Here is a 15,236-nt window from a genome sequence, read left to right as displayed (position 1 = left end):
TCAGTAGTGACGTAATTGCACCCTCTCCCCTGAGATGTCTCAGAGTAAGTAGCACAGTATTTTGAGTTTTTCTTCATACTTTATTTTATTTTATTTTTTTACTTCTTTACTTAGTTGCCATATCAGACTTTAACTTTTATTTGCCTGATTATTGATCTAATATCTTGCAATACTTCTGTATTACAGGATATTTGATCTGTCAGTTTTACACTGACACTTCACCTGTTATAACTTGCTTACTGCAGGGCCTTACAGGCCATTGTAGCTGACTTTGCCAAAAGCAGTTACTTGGCCTCGGGTTGCTATGACAACTATTAATTTAGCCTATTGAGCAGTAACAGTGTACCCCAATCAATAATATTGACCCCCAATAAGCCTATGTGATATTATTCCTCATCCTGGCCTCTATCCATTGATAATGTCCCGTCCTTGCCCCTAGCCTTTGATTTTGTCCCCATCATATAAAAATGTCCCCCTTCCTTGTCCCTATAATGTAATAATGTCCTCTGTCTTGACGCCTATCCTGCAATAATGTCCCCCATCCTGTAATAATGTCTCTCAATGTGGCCCCCATCCTTTAATCATGTTCTTTATCCAGGCCTATATCCTGTAATAATGTATTCCATCCCGAAATAATGTCCTCTGTTTTGGTCCTATACTCTAATCCTGGTTCAATCCTGTAATGATGTCTCCCATCCTGGACCGTTTTCTTTAATAATGGCCTCCATCATTCTTCTCTCCACATGCTTATTAAGAATAAAAATAAACATTTTTTTCTTACCTGTCCTTGCTCCCATGGTAAGCAGCATTATCTTCCTACTTCATAGCCGTCGCAGGGGAGTGGGGTGGCACACGGTAATGACATTGTGCCCACCAACTTCAGCTGCCGGTCTTTGATTGGCCGGCGGCGTCTAAAGTCGGTGCCTCTCTGCACTACAATACATTTCAGCTGAATGTATATATCCAAAGATGCATACAGAGCTGAAAACACAAGGGCCCCCTTCCTCCCCGGGCCTGGTAATCATTATCTCTCTAGGCTTTGTGGCCCCACAGGTCGTGTGTTTGAGACCCCTGGAATAAAGCATGTTTTAAAGATTTTTATTTTGAAATAACGTTAAATATTTCCTTGCGACAGTGTTGAGTAAAGCTTTCTTCTTCACTACAAGCTGTGCTCTTCCAGAACGTCTACTGACATCATTGAGCTGGCATTCTCCATTATCAGATGAGTGCAGAGTGCCAATTTAGACAATCCTTTATTTTTCCTTTGTTGATAGAAAGGAGCAACTTAATCCGAGAATGAAATGTATTGGATCAGAGTTTTCCCCAGCGCTGTAACTAAAACATGATTTCCATTTATTGAGTAAAATTGGTATGATTGCCATCTCAGACCTCTCACTGGCTGCATTACATTGGTGAACTGGGGCCCTGATAAAGGAGTTTTATTCTGCAATGACAGGAATTGATTTCCAGTTTTCTGTAGAATTACACTATCATTGCTCATGACTCAGGCAATTTAGCCTACATTACAGGACTCGCTGTGGGCTGTACATCATATTGACAACCTGATCTTTGTGAAGTGCATAGATTTTGATGAGATATTGTTAGGTGCTTTCATAATAAATTATTTTGTGTATAAGAACATCATAAGCCCAGCCAATAAAAAAATGGAAAACATCAACATGGCTCCAGGTAATGGATGACACAGCCAACTTATATAATTTATTAGAGGTTAATTAAAATTGTAATTCTTTGGATTTTTTTTTTGTAATTTAAATGGCTTAAGTGTGTGTTAGTATAACTATTACATATCGGAGAAGGAACATATATTGTAATTTTTCTCTCTTGTATTTTAGAGCCCAGCTTGCAGTTTCTCCAAGATCACAAAATATTTTACCAACCTGGAAATGAACAAAGTTATACACAAAGGAATGTTTTTCTTTGCGAAGCAAGTGTACTTTTGACATTCTGTAGGATCAATGAGGTATTTCACATGTACAAATATCATATATTTGTCAGCTTTTTATAGATAATAGACTTAAAGGGGTTGTCTGGGCTGTAATGAAATATCTGCTGGCACTCTATGTAACTAAAGACTGCCAAATTGTGCGCAATACATGCACTATCACGACTTCTCTGTACACCTTCTCTGTGCATTTTTTCTCAATTCTCTTCTATTGAGAGAAAACAGGTGAGTTTGATTAGCACTTGACCAAAAGTATGGAGATTACATCCATGTTGTCACGTGGCCGTTCACCCGTGCAAGGAATACAGGGGAATGATGACCAGCCAATTCATCCTTAATCCTTCTGAACAAACTCTCCCATAAGGCAGTTATCAATGCTTTGTTGTTCCAACCAAGTTTGGAAAACAGGGTGCGGAACCAGATGTCATACTGACCTACAGACAGACCTTCCTGACACAGTCTCAGAAGGGAAGATGCAGCAGAAGACACATGATCTAGCTCATCAAGGACATTACAGAAGGCCACTAATAAGGAATGCTGCGCCGAGGTCACAGGGTCTCCTCTCGCCCAAAAGGGGTTGGGCCATTCTAGGACTTCTCCTGCTAGGTGAGATATCAGGAATCCCACTTTAACCAGCTCAGAGTGAAATTGATGGGCCAACATTTCATAGTGCATAGTACACCGGTTTAGTAACCCATGGCTATGCTTAGGATCCTCATTGTAACGTGGCGGACCAGACTGACAAGGATTAGCTCCAGGAGCATGAATTGCAGGCTGACTAGTCATGGCCGTAGTTTCTGCAACTTGGGCTGGAGTGGATGACACAGCAGACGTCAGGGCTTCCAGACTGGTATTCTCTATCCACAGATGGGACAGAATTTTTTTTGGTGATTTCGCTGATGGGACATCTGTTGATACACCTCTAAGTACAAAGGGGCATTAGGATCAGTGGTGTCCATTGCCTGAGCAAACTTTCCCATACCTGGATCATGGACCCACTGTGCTACAATCTGGCTTACCTAGAAGGGGCGTGATCAAGTGGGTACCTGGTGAATGCTACAGTTCCTGATGATGGAGTTAGGCTTGCATTACAGATAGTGTCAGGTACCACTCCTAGGCAGTCCCCAGTACTGCAGCAGCTGACCCGAAGGGTCAGGATCGCTGTCAAGAACACAGACTCCTGGCAGGACAAGATTTGCATACTGGTCCTGGTTCAGAGAGGCCAGATTCTGGGACACAAGAAAGGATTTGGACTGGTACTGGTTCAGGTGCAGCTAGAGTGGCTGCAGGTTCAGACAATACGGGTCTCAGGAATAGGTTTTGGTTCAGACAACATGGATTTCAGACAACAAGGGTTTCAGGAACAGGTTCTGGTTCAGACAACAAGGGTTTCAGGAACAGGTTCTGGTTCAGACAATAAGGGTTTCAGGAACAAGTTCTGGTTAAGACAACAAGGGGAGGCCTGGCAACTGACTAGTTGCAAAACACTAAATCCAGCTGGGTGCTCAGGCACCTCCCTACGGGGGAACGTGCCTTATATACTTGATGCCTCTCAGTGATTGGTGTATTGGTTGGGTTTATTTCCTGCTGCTTTAACAATCGGACCTGTGCGGTGTATGCAGACCGAGAGTGACAGGAAGCCAAAGCAAGGAATGGGGACACTGTTGTGAGGGGTGGCGAGTATGACGTCATTCTTTCTTCGAGGGGGGAAAGGGACCAAGCAGGGACGGCATCATTGGCGTTACAGTAAGTACACTGGGTCTAAAAGTTGTATTAAATCATAGATAAGTCGATATAATAATTACGTTGATCCTACTGAAAATACTCTTGGCATATTGTGAACTCTTTGAACACCCACTGACAACGCTTTGCACTAGAGAGTGCATAATATGTGCCCTAATTGACATTTATATTAAACATATTGTTACAGAATTGAAAATGTGATTTATACTTTGGTTATCTTTCTGGGTATGATGCATGTGTGAATTGTGCTTGTCACCATTCAGATAGTGTTGTACTTCTGCACTTCAAAGCAATGTATAACTGCAGAATGTATACTGTGTGAACTGTCTTGTAATATTTTTTTAACATCAATTTACTCTGCAGAAGGTAATATGTGAAAAATATTCCTGGGGCAGTACCATTACTATACTGTGAATTTCTCTTCCATATTAGCATGCTGTCTTTGTTCTTCCCCGCACAGATGGTTCATTTAGCTGCCAATTAATGTACTCCTCATAAATGTGAGAAATATTATTCCACAAATGACCTAAGATTTCCTACTACTACATCTTCTTAGGCCAAAAGCAACAATTCATATTCAGGCAATCTGAATATTACTTCCATCTTTTACTATAAAAGCCCTATTTCTTTTGAATAATGTACATTAATTAATATTATTCATAGTTTTAAGTAAGAAAAGTGCACTGGATTTAATATTACAATTTAGATAATGGCTGAAAAATTCCTAAATATTTGACATAATACGGTAAAATGTGTTGCAGAAACACGGTATGTATTATTAATGCAGAGTAACCATTGCCAGGCATTTATAATGCTCTCGGGGAGCAATCAAGAATTCGCAGCCTTAAAAGTCCATTCACAAAGGGCTGTTCTAAATGCATTGCTGATTAAATATAATAGGCTTTCAAAATAATTTACATTCAGTTACATTACTAATACTTAAAGCACAAATCCACTACAGAACAGAGCTACACATAGCAAATTGACTGCGATTGGCGAAAAACAGTATATGAACCATATATTCATTTTACATATCATTTTACATATTGCAATGATCTAGCTTTCAGGAACTAGTCATCAAGGATATGTTCCCATGGTGATTGGTAAATTTAAAATTTTTGTTTTTGCAGATTTTCTGCAGCATTTCTGCATCTGTTAGAGTTTTTATTCACATTTTTATTGTATTTTTTACATGTGTTTTTCTTGCATTGTTGACCCTGTCTCGATTTTGGTATGTCGTGTTTGAAATTAAGCTGCTTTGTTTTTGTTATTATCTGGTAGTTGACTGTAATACAGTCACGTGGAGAGTACATGCAATTTTTGCCGCGAAAATGCACTAGAACGCATACACACTTTTTACAATCGGATTTTCTACATTTCATAAAATTCTATGGGGAATGTCCAACATAAAGTTGAGCGTACTTGCAAGATAAATTGACATATTGTTGAATTTAAATCATGCACAGCATAAAAACCAAACATAGTGGGGATGATATTTCTATAAATCCCATCCACATTGCAGGAACTATAAGATGCTGCTTTTTTTGTGTATCAAAAATTTGCAGTGTCAGAATCTCACCAAAAACTAATTGTGGGAATTTAACCCTAAGGGTATGTGTCCACGTTCAGGATTGCATCAGGATTTGGTCAGGATTTTATGTCAGTATTTGTAAGCCAAAACCAGGAGTGGAACAATTAGCGGAAAAGTATAATAGAAACATATGCACCACTTCTGTATTTATCACCCACTCCTGGTTTTGGCTTACATATCTACTATATAAAGCTGTATGTGTGTGTGTGTGTATGTGTGTATGTCCGGGATTGGCATCTGCACCGTCGCAGCTACAGCCACAAAATTTTGCACAGTCACACGTCTGGACCCCGAGAGCGTCATAGGCTATATTGTGAGGCGAAATTTTAACCCCGCGCGTTCCAATTCACCAAACAATTTTGCCCCTATCTACATAATGGGGAAAAAAGTGAAAGGAAAAGTGTTGGAGGCGTCGCAGCTACAGAAACAAAATTTTGCACAGTCACACGTCTGGACCCTGAGAGCGTCATAGGCTACGTTGTGAGGTGAAATTTTAACCCGGCGCTTTCCAATTCACCAAACAATTTTGCCCCTATCTACATAATGGGTAAAAAGTGAAATGAAAAGTGTTGGAGGCGTCGCAGCTACAGCCACAAAATTTTGCACAGTCACACGTCTGGACCCTGAGAGCGTCATAGGCTATGTTGTGAGGTGAAATTTTAACTCCGCGCTTTCCAATTCACCAAACTAATTTTCCCCTATCTACATAATGGGGAAAAGTGAAAGGAAAAGTGTAGGAGGCAAATTGACAGCTGCCAGATGTGAACAAGGGGGACTTAAAGAGTGAGAGCGATGGCGCAAAAGAGTATATACCGATCAGTTGCTAAGGTGGGGCCCCGACATGAGATACTCACCACACATGGGGATATGAACACACACACAAAATGCGCCACACACTACCACGTGCTTGAACACATATACCACCCTCAGCACACATTTCACCACACATACACCAACCTCGCCACATAAAAGTCGAAACACAAAAGTCGCCGCTCAAAACTCGCCATGCGCAAAACTCGCCACATGCAAAAACTGGGCTCACGCAAAACTCGCCACAAGTGCAAAACTCACCTCATGGAAAACTCGCCACACGCAAAACTTGCACATGCGGAAAAATTGCCACATGCACAAAATTTGCAACACATGCAAAAGTTGCCTCACACAAAACTTGCACATACTCAAAAGGCACCAGACATAAAACTCACCACGCGCAAAACTCGCCATGCGCAAAACTTGCTGCACACAACTTGTTACACTAACCTGTCACATGCAACTCGACACACAAAAAGTTGCTACACGCATGTTGCCACACAAAACTCATCTCACAAAAGTCGCTACATGCATGTCGCCACACACAACTCAACACACACAACTTGACAAACGAAACTCGCCCTAAAACACACACAAGTCTGGTATTAGCCTTCAAAAATAAAAATCTGATTAATAAGCAGACAAACTACAAGAGCAACAAATGTACCATATAGGAAATACAGCAGCTGTCAGTCACATGACCTGTCTATTATGTGTATGTGTGAGCTAATATATACTGCCAGGGGGAGGGCTTCCTGTTGGCTGGGGATTTATCAGGCTGCCAATTTATCTTACAAATACTGAGGTAAATATACTGAGCAAATAACGTGTTAACGAGGTCTAATACAGGAGATCACACAGGTATATACTATATACAGGGGAGATGACACACAGATATATACTATATACAGGAGAGATAGCACACATTTATATACTATATAGCGGAGGAGATGACATACAGGTACATACTATATACAGGAGGAGATGACATACAGGTTTATACTAAATACAGGAGGAGATGACACACAGGTATATACTATATACAGGAGCAGATTACCTACAGGTATATACTATATACAGGAGGAGATGACATACAGGTATATGCTATATATAGAAGATGACATATAGGTATATACTATATACAGGAGGAGATGACACACAGATATATACTATATACAGGGGAGATGACACACAGGTATATACTATATACAGGAGGAGATGACATACAGGTATATACTATATATAGAAGGAGATGACATACAGGTATGTACTATATATAGGAGGAGATGACATACAGGTATATACTATATACAGGGGAGATGACACACAGCAGGTATATACTATATACAGGGGAGATGACATACAGGTATATACTATATACAGGAGATGACAAACATGTATATACTGAGGTGAAAATGAGAGGTGTGAGGTGAAAATGAAAAGGTGTGAGTGCAAAATGAGAGGAGTGAGGGAAAATAGTGTAGTGATTGGAAAATGACAGATGTGAGGTCGAAATGACAAGTGTTGGGGGGAATGAGAGGAGTGAGGGAGAAAATGAGAGATGTGAGGGAGAAAATGAGAGATGTGAGGGGGAAAATGAGAGGCGTGATGGGAAAATAAGAGAAGTGACGTGCTATAACTAACCACAGATATTTACTATGCCCAGGCAACGCCGGGCTCTTCAGCTAGTACTGACATAAAATCCTGACCAAATACTGATGCAATCCTGAACGTGGACACATACCCTAAGGATTTTGAAGGAACAGTTGCAGCAGAGCGAAGTTTGCCATACCAGTACTAGAGTTGAGTAGGAGATGAACTTTCAGAGCTAATGGGGATAATCAATAATTTAACACAAGAAAGTGGCCTATAAAATATGCCGATTTTTGCACAACATGCAGTGTTGTGATTGTAGGTATTTTTACACCAACACCACTATCGTCCTAAAAACTGGGCAGATCCTAGTGAGAGGGATGAGGCCATGGGCTGCCTGACAACGTTATTATAAAAGAGCAGTGAAAATTACAGTAGAATTCTTCTTCAGCTCATAGCTAGCAGAGGCTTCTTATTCCGACACACCAGCAGTCTGATAGATGTGGCAAACTTATTAATGCATCTTCACTTATAATTGCATATGGCGCATTTTACTCTAGCGGACTATTCTTCAAGATGGGCGTAAAAAATGCCAGTCTCTAAGAATCCTTCCTAGAGTCCTTATATTCTGGCACAAATTCAGATACGAAAAACAGGATAACTTCAGGGTAAGATTGAAGAATTCAGGAACCACACTCCTGTTTGAGATTCCAAGGTAGAGGATATTGCATAGGGTACAGGGTCAGTTTCGAGGTTCAGAGAAGATAGCTGATCTGTCAGACAGCTTTGTCTCGCCAGCCATATGTTTCACTTTTCAGGGTAGAGATGCAGGATTCAGGGTAAAGGTCCATTCTGGACCTTTACCCTGAATCCTTCATCACTGGATGTGTGCAAAATTTAAGCTCAGATACATGGCAAGCACAGGGAGCCAGGCCAGTATAGCTTGAAGTTTTTGGTAAAATATCCAGCACTGGATTCAGGATAACAAAATGATAAATTAATATACAGACTTAGCCCAGAGAAGGAACCGCAGCAAGCAAGGTCCAAAACTAACAACAATGTAACAATGATAGATACTAAAGTCAGAATGGAGCTGACTCTTTAGTTCCTTAGTGACCAGGTTTATACACTATAGCCTGTGTTATAATCCAGAGCTGCATTCAGAATTATGGTGGTTCCAAGGCTTCATCCAGTTTCATTTTGGGGGGCACTATGTTTTAACAGTGCTTGCTATCATGATTCACATTCTTGGAAGTCTTTACAGTCTAATATATAATTGCCTAGAATACTACTTCCTGCAATTTGTGCCAACTTCCGTGGCTTTGTCCGGAGCTAATGTCCGGAGCTAATGTCCGGAGCTAAGTGACGTCAACAGTGTCCAGTGTCTGATTGGTTGCCGCCTGCTGCGAGCGACCAATCAGAAACGTGCCGTACTGTGACACACTCCGCCTGCCATTTTGGTGTGATTTTTGAATTTTTACCTCACAGCAAGTTTCTACTGCGTGGAGGCGGGCCCAGTGACGTTGCTCTTCAAGCTCCTGCCAAATTTCGTCAAAAAAATGATAATACCATTTACCAAAACTATATATATTTAGTTGTGAAGTGGTTCAGTGACATTTTCACACCAATTTTGAACTTTTGTTTGGTGTTTTCTCCATATACTGCCTATTATTTTTGTTCTTTCTTACTATTATTTATTAATTGTATTATTCTTACATTTGAATAAATAAAGTATATATGGATTCTAGACTCCCGATTCTTTGGAATCGGGCTGCCATCTAGTAATAAATAAAGTAATATCTTTACAATCAATGTAAAAAATGTGGAAAACTAAATTAAACTGTAGTAAAAGGGTTTTTTTTTTTTTCAACTTTATGACACACTTGACCCAATATTACTTATCATCTCAGTATATAGAGCAAAAAAAGAATAATGTTGGTTATTTAAATGCTGTTTAGGTATTTACATGCTGTTTAATAATTTAGTACAGAGTTATGAAATTTACCTATATAGTATGGCTCCACCTAGTGTTCAAAGTGTAGAGCAACATAGACGTCCATCTTGTGCACGGAGTGCTGTTTGTCATGCGTGCTCAGTCACTCTTCTATAGCCAGTTCTCTATGTTGGGAACATATGTCCACTGCAGAGTAAATCATGGAAATAGGATAACACTGATTGTGAATTCTGTGTAGAAGTGAGTGGCCTGGTTAGCCTAAAATGTTTTTAAATTTTTTGTTATGCGTACTGCAGGTATTTCTACAGTTTTAGTAGTAAAGATAGTTACTGTATACCTTTTTGTAGTGTAGAAATATGGACTGCAAAATATAGTTGTCACGGGTTTACCACTTCAGAGAGGAGCAAGAAGACCGCACTCTCTGATTTCTCATACTCCTGCACTGATTAGAAGCCCTGCACTTTCAGAATAAACAGTGCAGGTTTCTTCTAGCAGTGCAGGGGTTAACTGTTCAGTTGAGAGCTCCTGGAAACTTTCCTGCTTTGATGCTCTCAACTGTTCAGTGTTAGCCATTCCTCTCTGCTATATATACTTGCCTTTGGCAAGAAGGCATTGCCAGAGTTAGTTTGATACTGCTTGGTTCTGGAGCTGAAGGTGTTGTTTGTTTGAGGAGTTGTTTTGGAGTATTGTTCTGGAGACTGTTGCTTGGTGATTTTTTTTGTCTGCATATCCACATTCTCTCATATTTTTTTTTTCCTTATTTTACATCTCGATGTTCCACTGTGTTGTTTGTGAGTGCATATTTGTATGATTGGTACTTTCGTTTACCCCTGTACATCTTCCCGTGTTAGTCTGGTTTGTGTATTCTTATGCACCACAACTCCCCACTTTTCTGGATTGGGGATGGGACAGATAAGGGCTGATTCAGGAGCTCAGTAAGGCACATGGCCCCGGCATCTTCACCATCAGAAGTAACCCGGGGAGCAGGGATAGCTAGGGCGCCCCCGGGATATCTTGCAACTGTGCCATGACGATAGTTTTCTTAAATGTCTTATGTATCTTGTATGATATATTTATTGCTTGTATTATCTATGAATATTCATTATTTCCCATGTTTGAGGCTATTACGCTTTAATCCATGTGTTGTATCATAGGCTTTGGCAAAGCAAGTTCCTGATATGCTGGGTGAAGAGATCAAAAAGTATTTTATATTCTCCTGTATATGGTCTTTTGGAGGATGGTTGGACTGTAATGAAAGAACTTTATTTAGCAACTGGTGGAGACGAACATTCAGGAGCCATACAACATTCCCTACAGAAGGAGAAGTAATTATATCTTATAACAGTATCCATATCATGTTTCAATATATACATTTTTAGGAATTGTTAATAGTTATTTTGTAAATAAATAGTGTCCTATATTATTTATATATTTATAATATTATAATAATAAATGACAAATATAACAATGTTAAACTAACACATTTATGTTCAAAGGCGAGGACCTGCACCTCTATGTACATGTGCATTGAAGGATGAAGGCATTGTGAGAGTTAATGGGCCATCTTCCCTAGCAGACATGCATCATCTTCTAGAAGAGACAATATAACTTGGCACTGGTTTTCTTTTGGCAAGGAGTGATCATGTTGAAATGATGTGCCTGCGAATAAGTGTCAGGACCTGTCATCACTACTCAGAAGTATAAATATTTAATCCAAATCGAACGTTTGTTGCTGACAATCCGTATTCATTTTTGCTGCAGGTCTGGGACTATCACATTGACACTGATACGAGACATTTTGTCAGATGGCATGACACACTTTCCTCTTTCTCCGTTAGTCACGGGCAAAGTGTTTCCTCTGAGGCGTTTGTTCACACAGTGCATAGTGAGGTAAAATGTGCTATCCTTATTCCTTATTCTAGAATTATAAGGAACGTTCCAATCACAGTCTGGTTCTAAACAAGCCCTGTTTTCAATTAGCATTCTCTGTTATTGGTAAACTAATTTATTATAAGTTTTTAGATATAAATCCTAAACAAAGTAAGATAAAATCATAATGGGGTGAATTGGAGAATACATTTACTATACAGATACATTCAAACCCAGCAGGGAGATTTAGAAAAGAAAACAAAGCAAAACTACAATATTGATACAGTGGGCAACAAGTTTGCTCTAATAAAAAATATAATTTCCATAAAACTTTTTAGTATTAGGGAGGTTGTCTGATCACACGTGTGTGGAACCTGTACACTCGTGCATGGAGGATATAGTGCTCCTTAAAGGGAATCTCTCAGCAAGTATTTGAGAGAAGCACGATGTTGAGACAGAGACCCAGATTCCATCAATGTATCAGCTACTTAGTGTAGTTTTGATTCTGTCAGTTCTCAGAATGCTGAGCGCTGTATAACCCCGCCCACATCACTGATTGGTAGCTTCCTGCCCACGTACAGAATGCTGTTAAGCAGTGGAGGGAGTGTGGTTAAACAGAGCTAATGAATATGCTGGACTACCTGGTATAAGGTTAACTAGTCCTCTAATGATAATCTCCTGCTGATAAAACAGTGTTTTTTTTTTTAAAACTACACTAAGTAGCCGAGTAAAGGTACCGTCACACTAGACGATATCGCTAGCGATCCGTGACGTTGCAGCGTCCTCGCTAGCGATATCGTCCAGTGTGACAGGCATCGATCAGGCCCCTGCTGTGCTGTCGCTGGTCGGGGAAGAAAGTCCAGAACTTTATTTCGTCGCTGGACTCCCCGTAGACATCGCTGAATCGGCGTGTGTGACACCGATTCAGCGATGTCTTCACTGGTAACAAGGGTAAACATCGGGTTACTAAGCGCAGGGCCGCGCTTAGTAACCCGATGTTTACCCTGGTTACCATCGTTAAAGTAAAAAAAACAACCGCTACATACTTACCTACCGCTGTCTGTCCCCGGCGCTGTGCTTCTCTGCTCTGGCTGTGAGCACAGCGGCCGGAAAGCAGAGTGGTGACGTCACCGCTCTGCTTTCCGGCTGCCCGGCGCTCATAGCCAGACCAGAGAAGCAGAGCGCCGAGGACAGACAGCGGTAGGTAAGTATGTAGCGTTTGTTTTTTTACTTTTAGGATGGTAACCAGGGTAAACATCGGGTTACTAAGCGCGGCCCTGCGCTTAGTTACCCGATGTTTACCCTGGTTACCGGCATCGTTGGTCGCTGGAGAGCGGTCTGTGTGACAGCTCTCCAGCGACCAAACAGCGACGCTGCAGCGATCCGGATCGTTGTCGGTATCGCTGCAGCGTCGCTTAGTGTGACGGTACCTTTAGTGATACATCACTGGTATCAGGCACTTTGTCTTTACATTATGCTGCTCTCAGATTAGGTGGCAAAAACCTTGTGACAGATTCCCTTTAAAGGGGTGTCAAATGTCATCTATATGCAGTGAACCTGTTTGCCTTATATGAAATTGGAGGTATACAGAATTACACGTACATACATTATTATTATTATTCATTTATATAGCACCATTAATTCCATGGTGCTGTACATGAGAAAGGGGTTACATACAGGGTTATAGATATTGTTTACAGTAAACAGGTTTACAGTGACAGACTGGTAGAGGGGAGAGGACCTGTCCTTGCGGACTTACATTCTATGGGATAGTGGGGAGGAGACAGAAGGTAGGGGCGAGGCGGCGGCTCTGGCGGTGGCATTTATATGTTGGAGATGAGTTGGTTAATTTGCACATCTCCAGTCCAAGGGCCAGGTCTGTGCTTTCTTGCCGTAGACAAGAACTGAGTGAATTTCCTCACCCTCCGGGATCCCTTATGATTAGTTGGGCTGGCGAAATGTCACCCATGCCGCAAAAATTAGTGAAGTTGATACGAAAAGTTATATTTTAGTCTCATCTTACCATATGACCTTCTCTCATGCCTCCTCTGGACCATCCAGATGGTCATTGGCGAAATTCAAATGAGCCTGGACACATGCTGGCGTGAGCAGGGGGACCTTGCGTGTCCTGCATGATGTTAATCCATGTTGATGTAGTATGTTACTAATGGTAAGGTTTGAGACTGTGGTCCCAGCCTCATGGACATCTCAGGAATAGGGCAACATTTAATAGTGCGTTAGGCAGGTTCTTCACTTCTCACAAGCTTAACAATGCTTTTATTGCTATGTGCCTGGAAACCCTCTTTAACATTTATTTCATCCTTGTGCATCTCATTTTACATTTCTTTTTATTACAGCAACTCTTCTACCTTTCAAGCTTGCTGATTACTTCTGGTTGCCCGGTTCTATTTGCTGGAGATGCAGGATGTGGCAAATCAAGTCTCAGTCAGGAGCTTCTCAATTCTCTATGTTTGGGTGATGTTGCAGAGATGTCTGAGCTAAACATTCCAATTAACAGGTAAAATAGGTCACTCTATAAATGATTTCTTGCATTTGTCTGATAAAACATACCCCATGTGTAGACGACTAAGGGGTGCAAACTATTTTTACCCATATCCATTATTGTATTTCCTACACATTTATATATAAGTTAAGGAACACTGTAGTCCAAAAATAAAATATCTAACAGATTGTGTTATGCATAGCAGATGTTTCAAAGCATAGGAATAATGCCGGCATGTATTGGTCTGCATGATGTGCATTACTGAGTATAATGGAACAAATAATCAGCAGAACAACAAGTATTATTATTATACTAAGTCCTCATCTGTGTCATGTGTCAGATGAAACGCTAAGAACTAAGGCGGTCTAGCATCGCCAATGAACCCTGTTATGTATTGTTCTATTCGTCTGTAATAGAATAATTCAATTTGTAGATGGAGTTTTCAGTCTAGAGTGATGCAATGCTTTTATTGAAAAGACAGTCATGCTTGGAGGAGTTTCATGCAAGATGGCAATAAGTTAAAGAATATGACATCTTTGTGTCCAAGACACTTTGTCATGTGCTGTCTGGAAAGCAACAATTTTAATGAGTAGTGGGCTTTATTTACACTTTCTGATGGGTAGGGAGCTATGCTATTTTGCCAGGTGAACTAAAATTCAGTTAGATCTATCAGTATCTGTTAGGATCTACTGGGAGTAGGTCTGGCTGTGTGTAGATATTATGATTGTACTTGATGTTACTAATAAAAAGGATGCCAGTGGCGATGGTGGCCTAGGCTTGCTCGTGAGAAACCACACTCCATGCTTAAAGCAATGGAAGGGCAAGTGTTGTGAATTCCGCTCTTGGGCTCCCTCCGGTGGTTGTAAGTGGCACTTTTGTGAGTTTTGCTCTTGGGCTCCCTCTTGTGGTTTCTAGTGGTATGGCTGCTCCTTGGAGTTAGCTGTCATCAGCTGCCTCCACTTATCGTCTCTTCTGCTCGGCTATTTAAGTCTGGCTCTATCTTCAGCCAGTGCCACTTGTAAATGGTTCCTGGTTGGATTCACATCTCTTTGGAGTTCCCTGTTATCCTGACCAGTTCAGCTAAGCTAAGTTTTTGCTTGCCCTTTTCTGTCCATAGATTGTGGACTTATCCATTCTGTGCTTTCTATGTTTGTCCAGCTTATCAGTGTGAATTAATTCTGTCTTGCTGGAAGCAAAGGGAGGCAGATTT

General features: G+C 40.8%; 1 protein-coding gene across 1 annotated transcript in view; it reads left to right on the top strand.

Moving 5' to 3' along the window:
• The window catches only part of LOC138671660 (uncharacterized), a 967,572-nt gene that overhangs the window by 346,124 nt on the left and 606,212 nt on the right, over positions 1-15,236 (top strand). The window contains exons 53-56 of the mRNA XM_069759831.1: positions 1,854-1,981; positions 10,809-10,979; positions 11,416-11,544; positions 13,881-14,041. Coding sequence (XP_069615932.1) covers positions 1,854-1,981; positions 10,809-10,979; positions 11,416-11,544; positions 13,881-14,041 — 589 coding nt within the window. The remainder of the gene's footprint in view (positions 1-1,853; positions 1,982-10,808; positions 10,980-11,415; positions 11,545-13,880; positions 14,042-15,236) is intronic.

The sequence above is a fragment of the Ranitomeya imitator genome, chromosome 3 (genome assembly GCF_032444005.1).
Source record: "Ranitomeya imitator isolate aRanImi1 chromosome 3, aRanImi1.pri, whole genome shotgun sequence".
NCBI classification, from domain to species: domain Eukaryota; kingdom Metazoa; phylum Chordata; class Amphibia; order Anura; family Dendrobatidae; genus Ranitomeya; species Ranitomeya imitator.
Note: the sequence above shows the minus strand (reverse complement) of the source record. Positions and strands in the feature narration are given on the sequence as shown.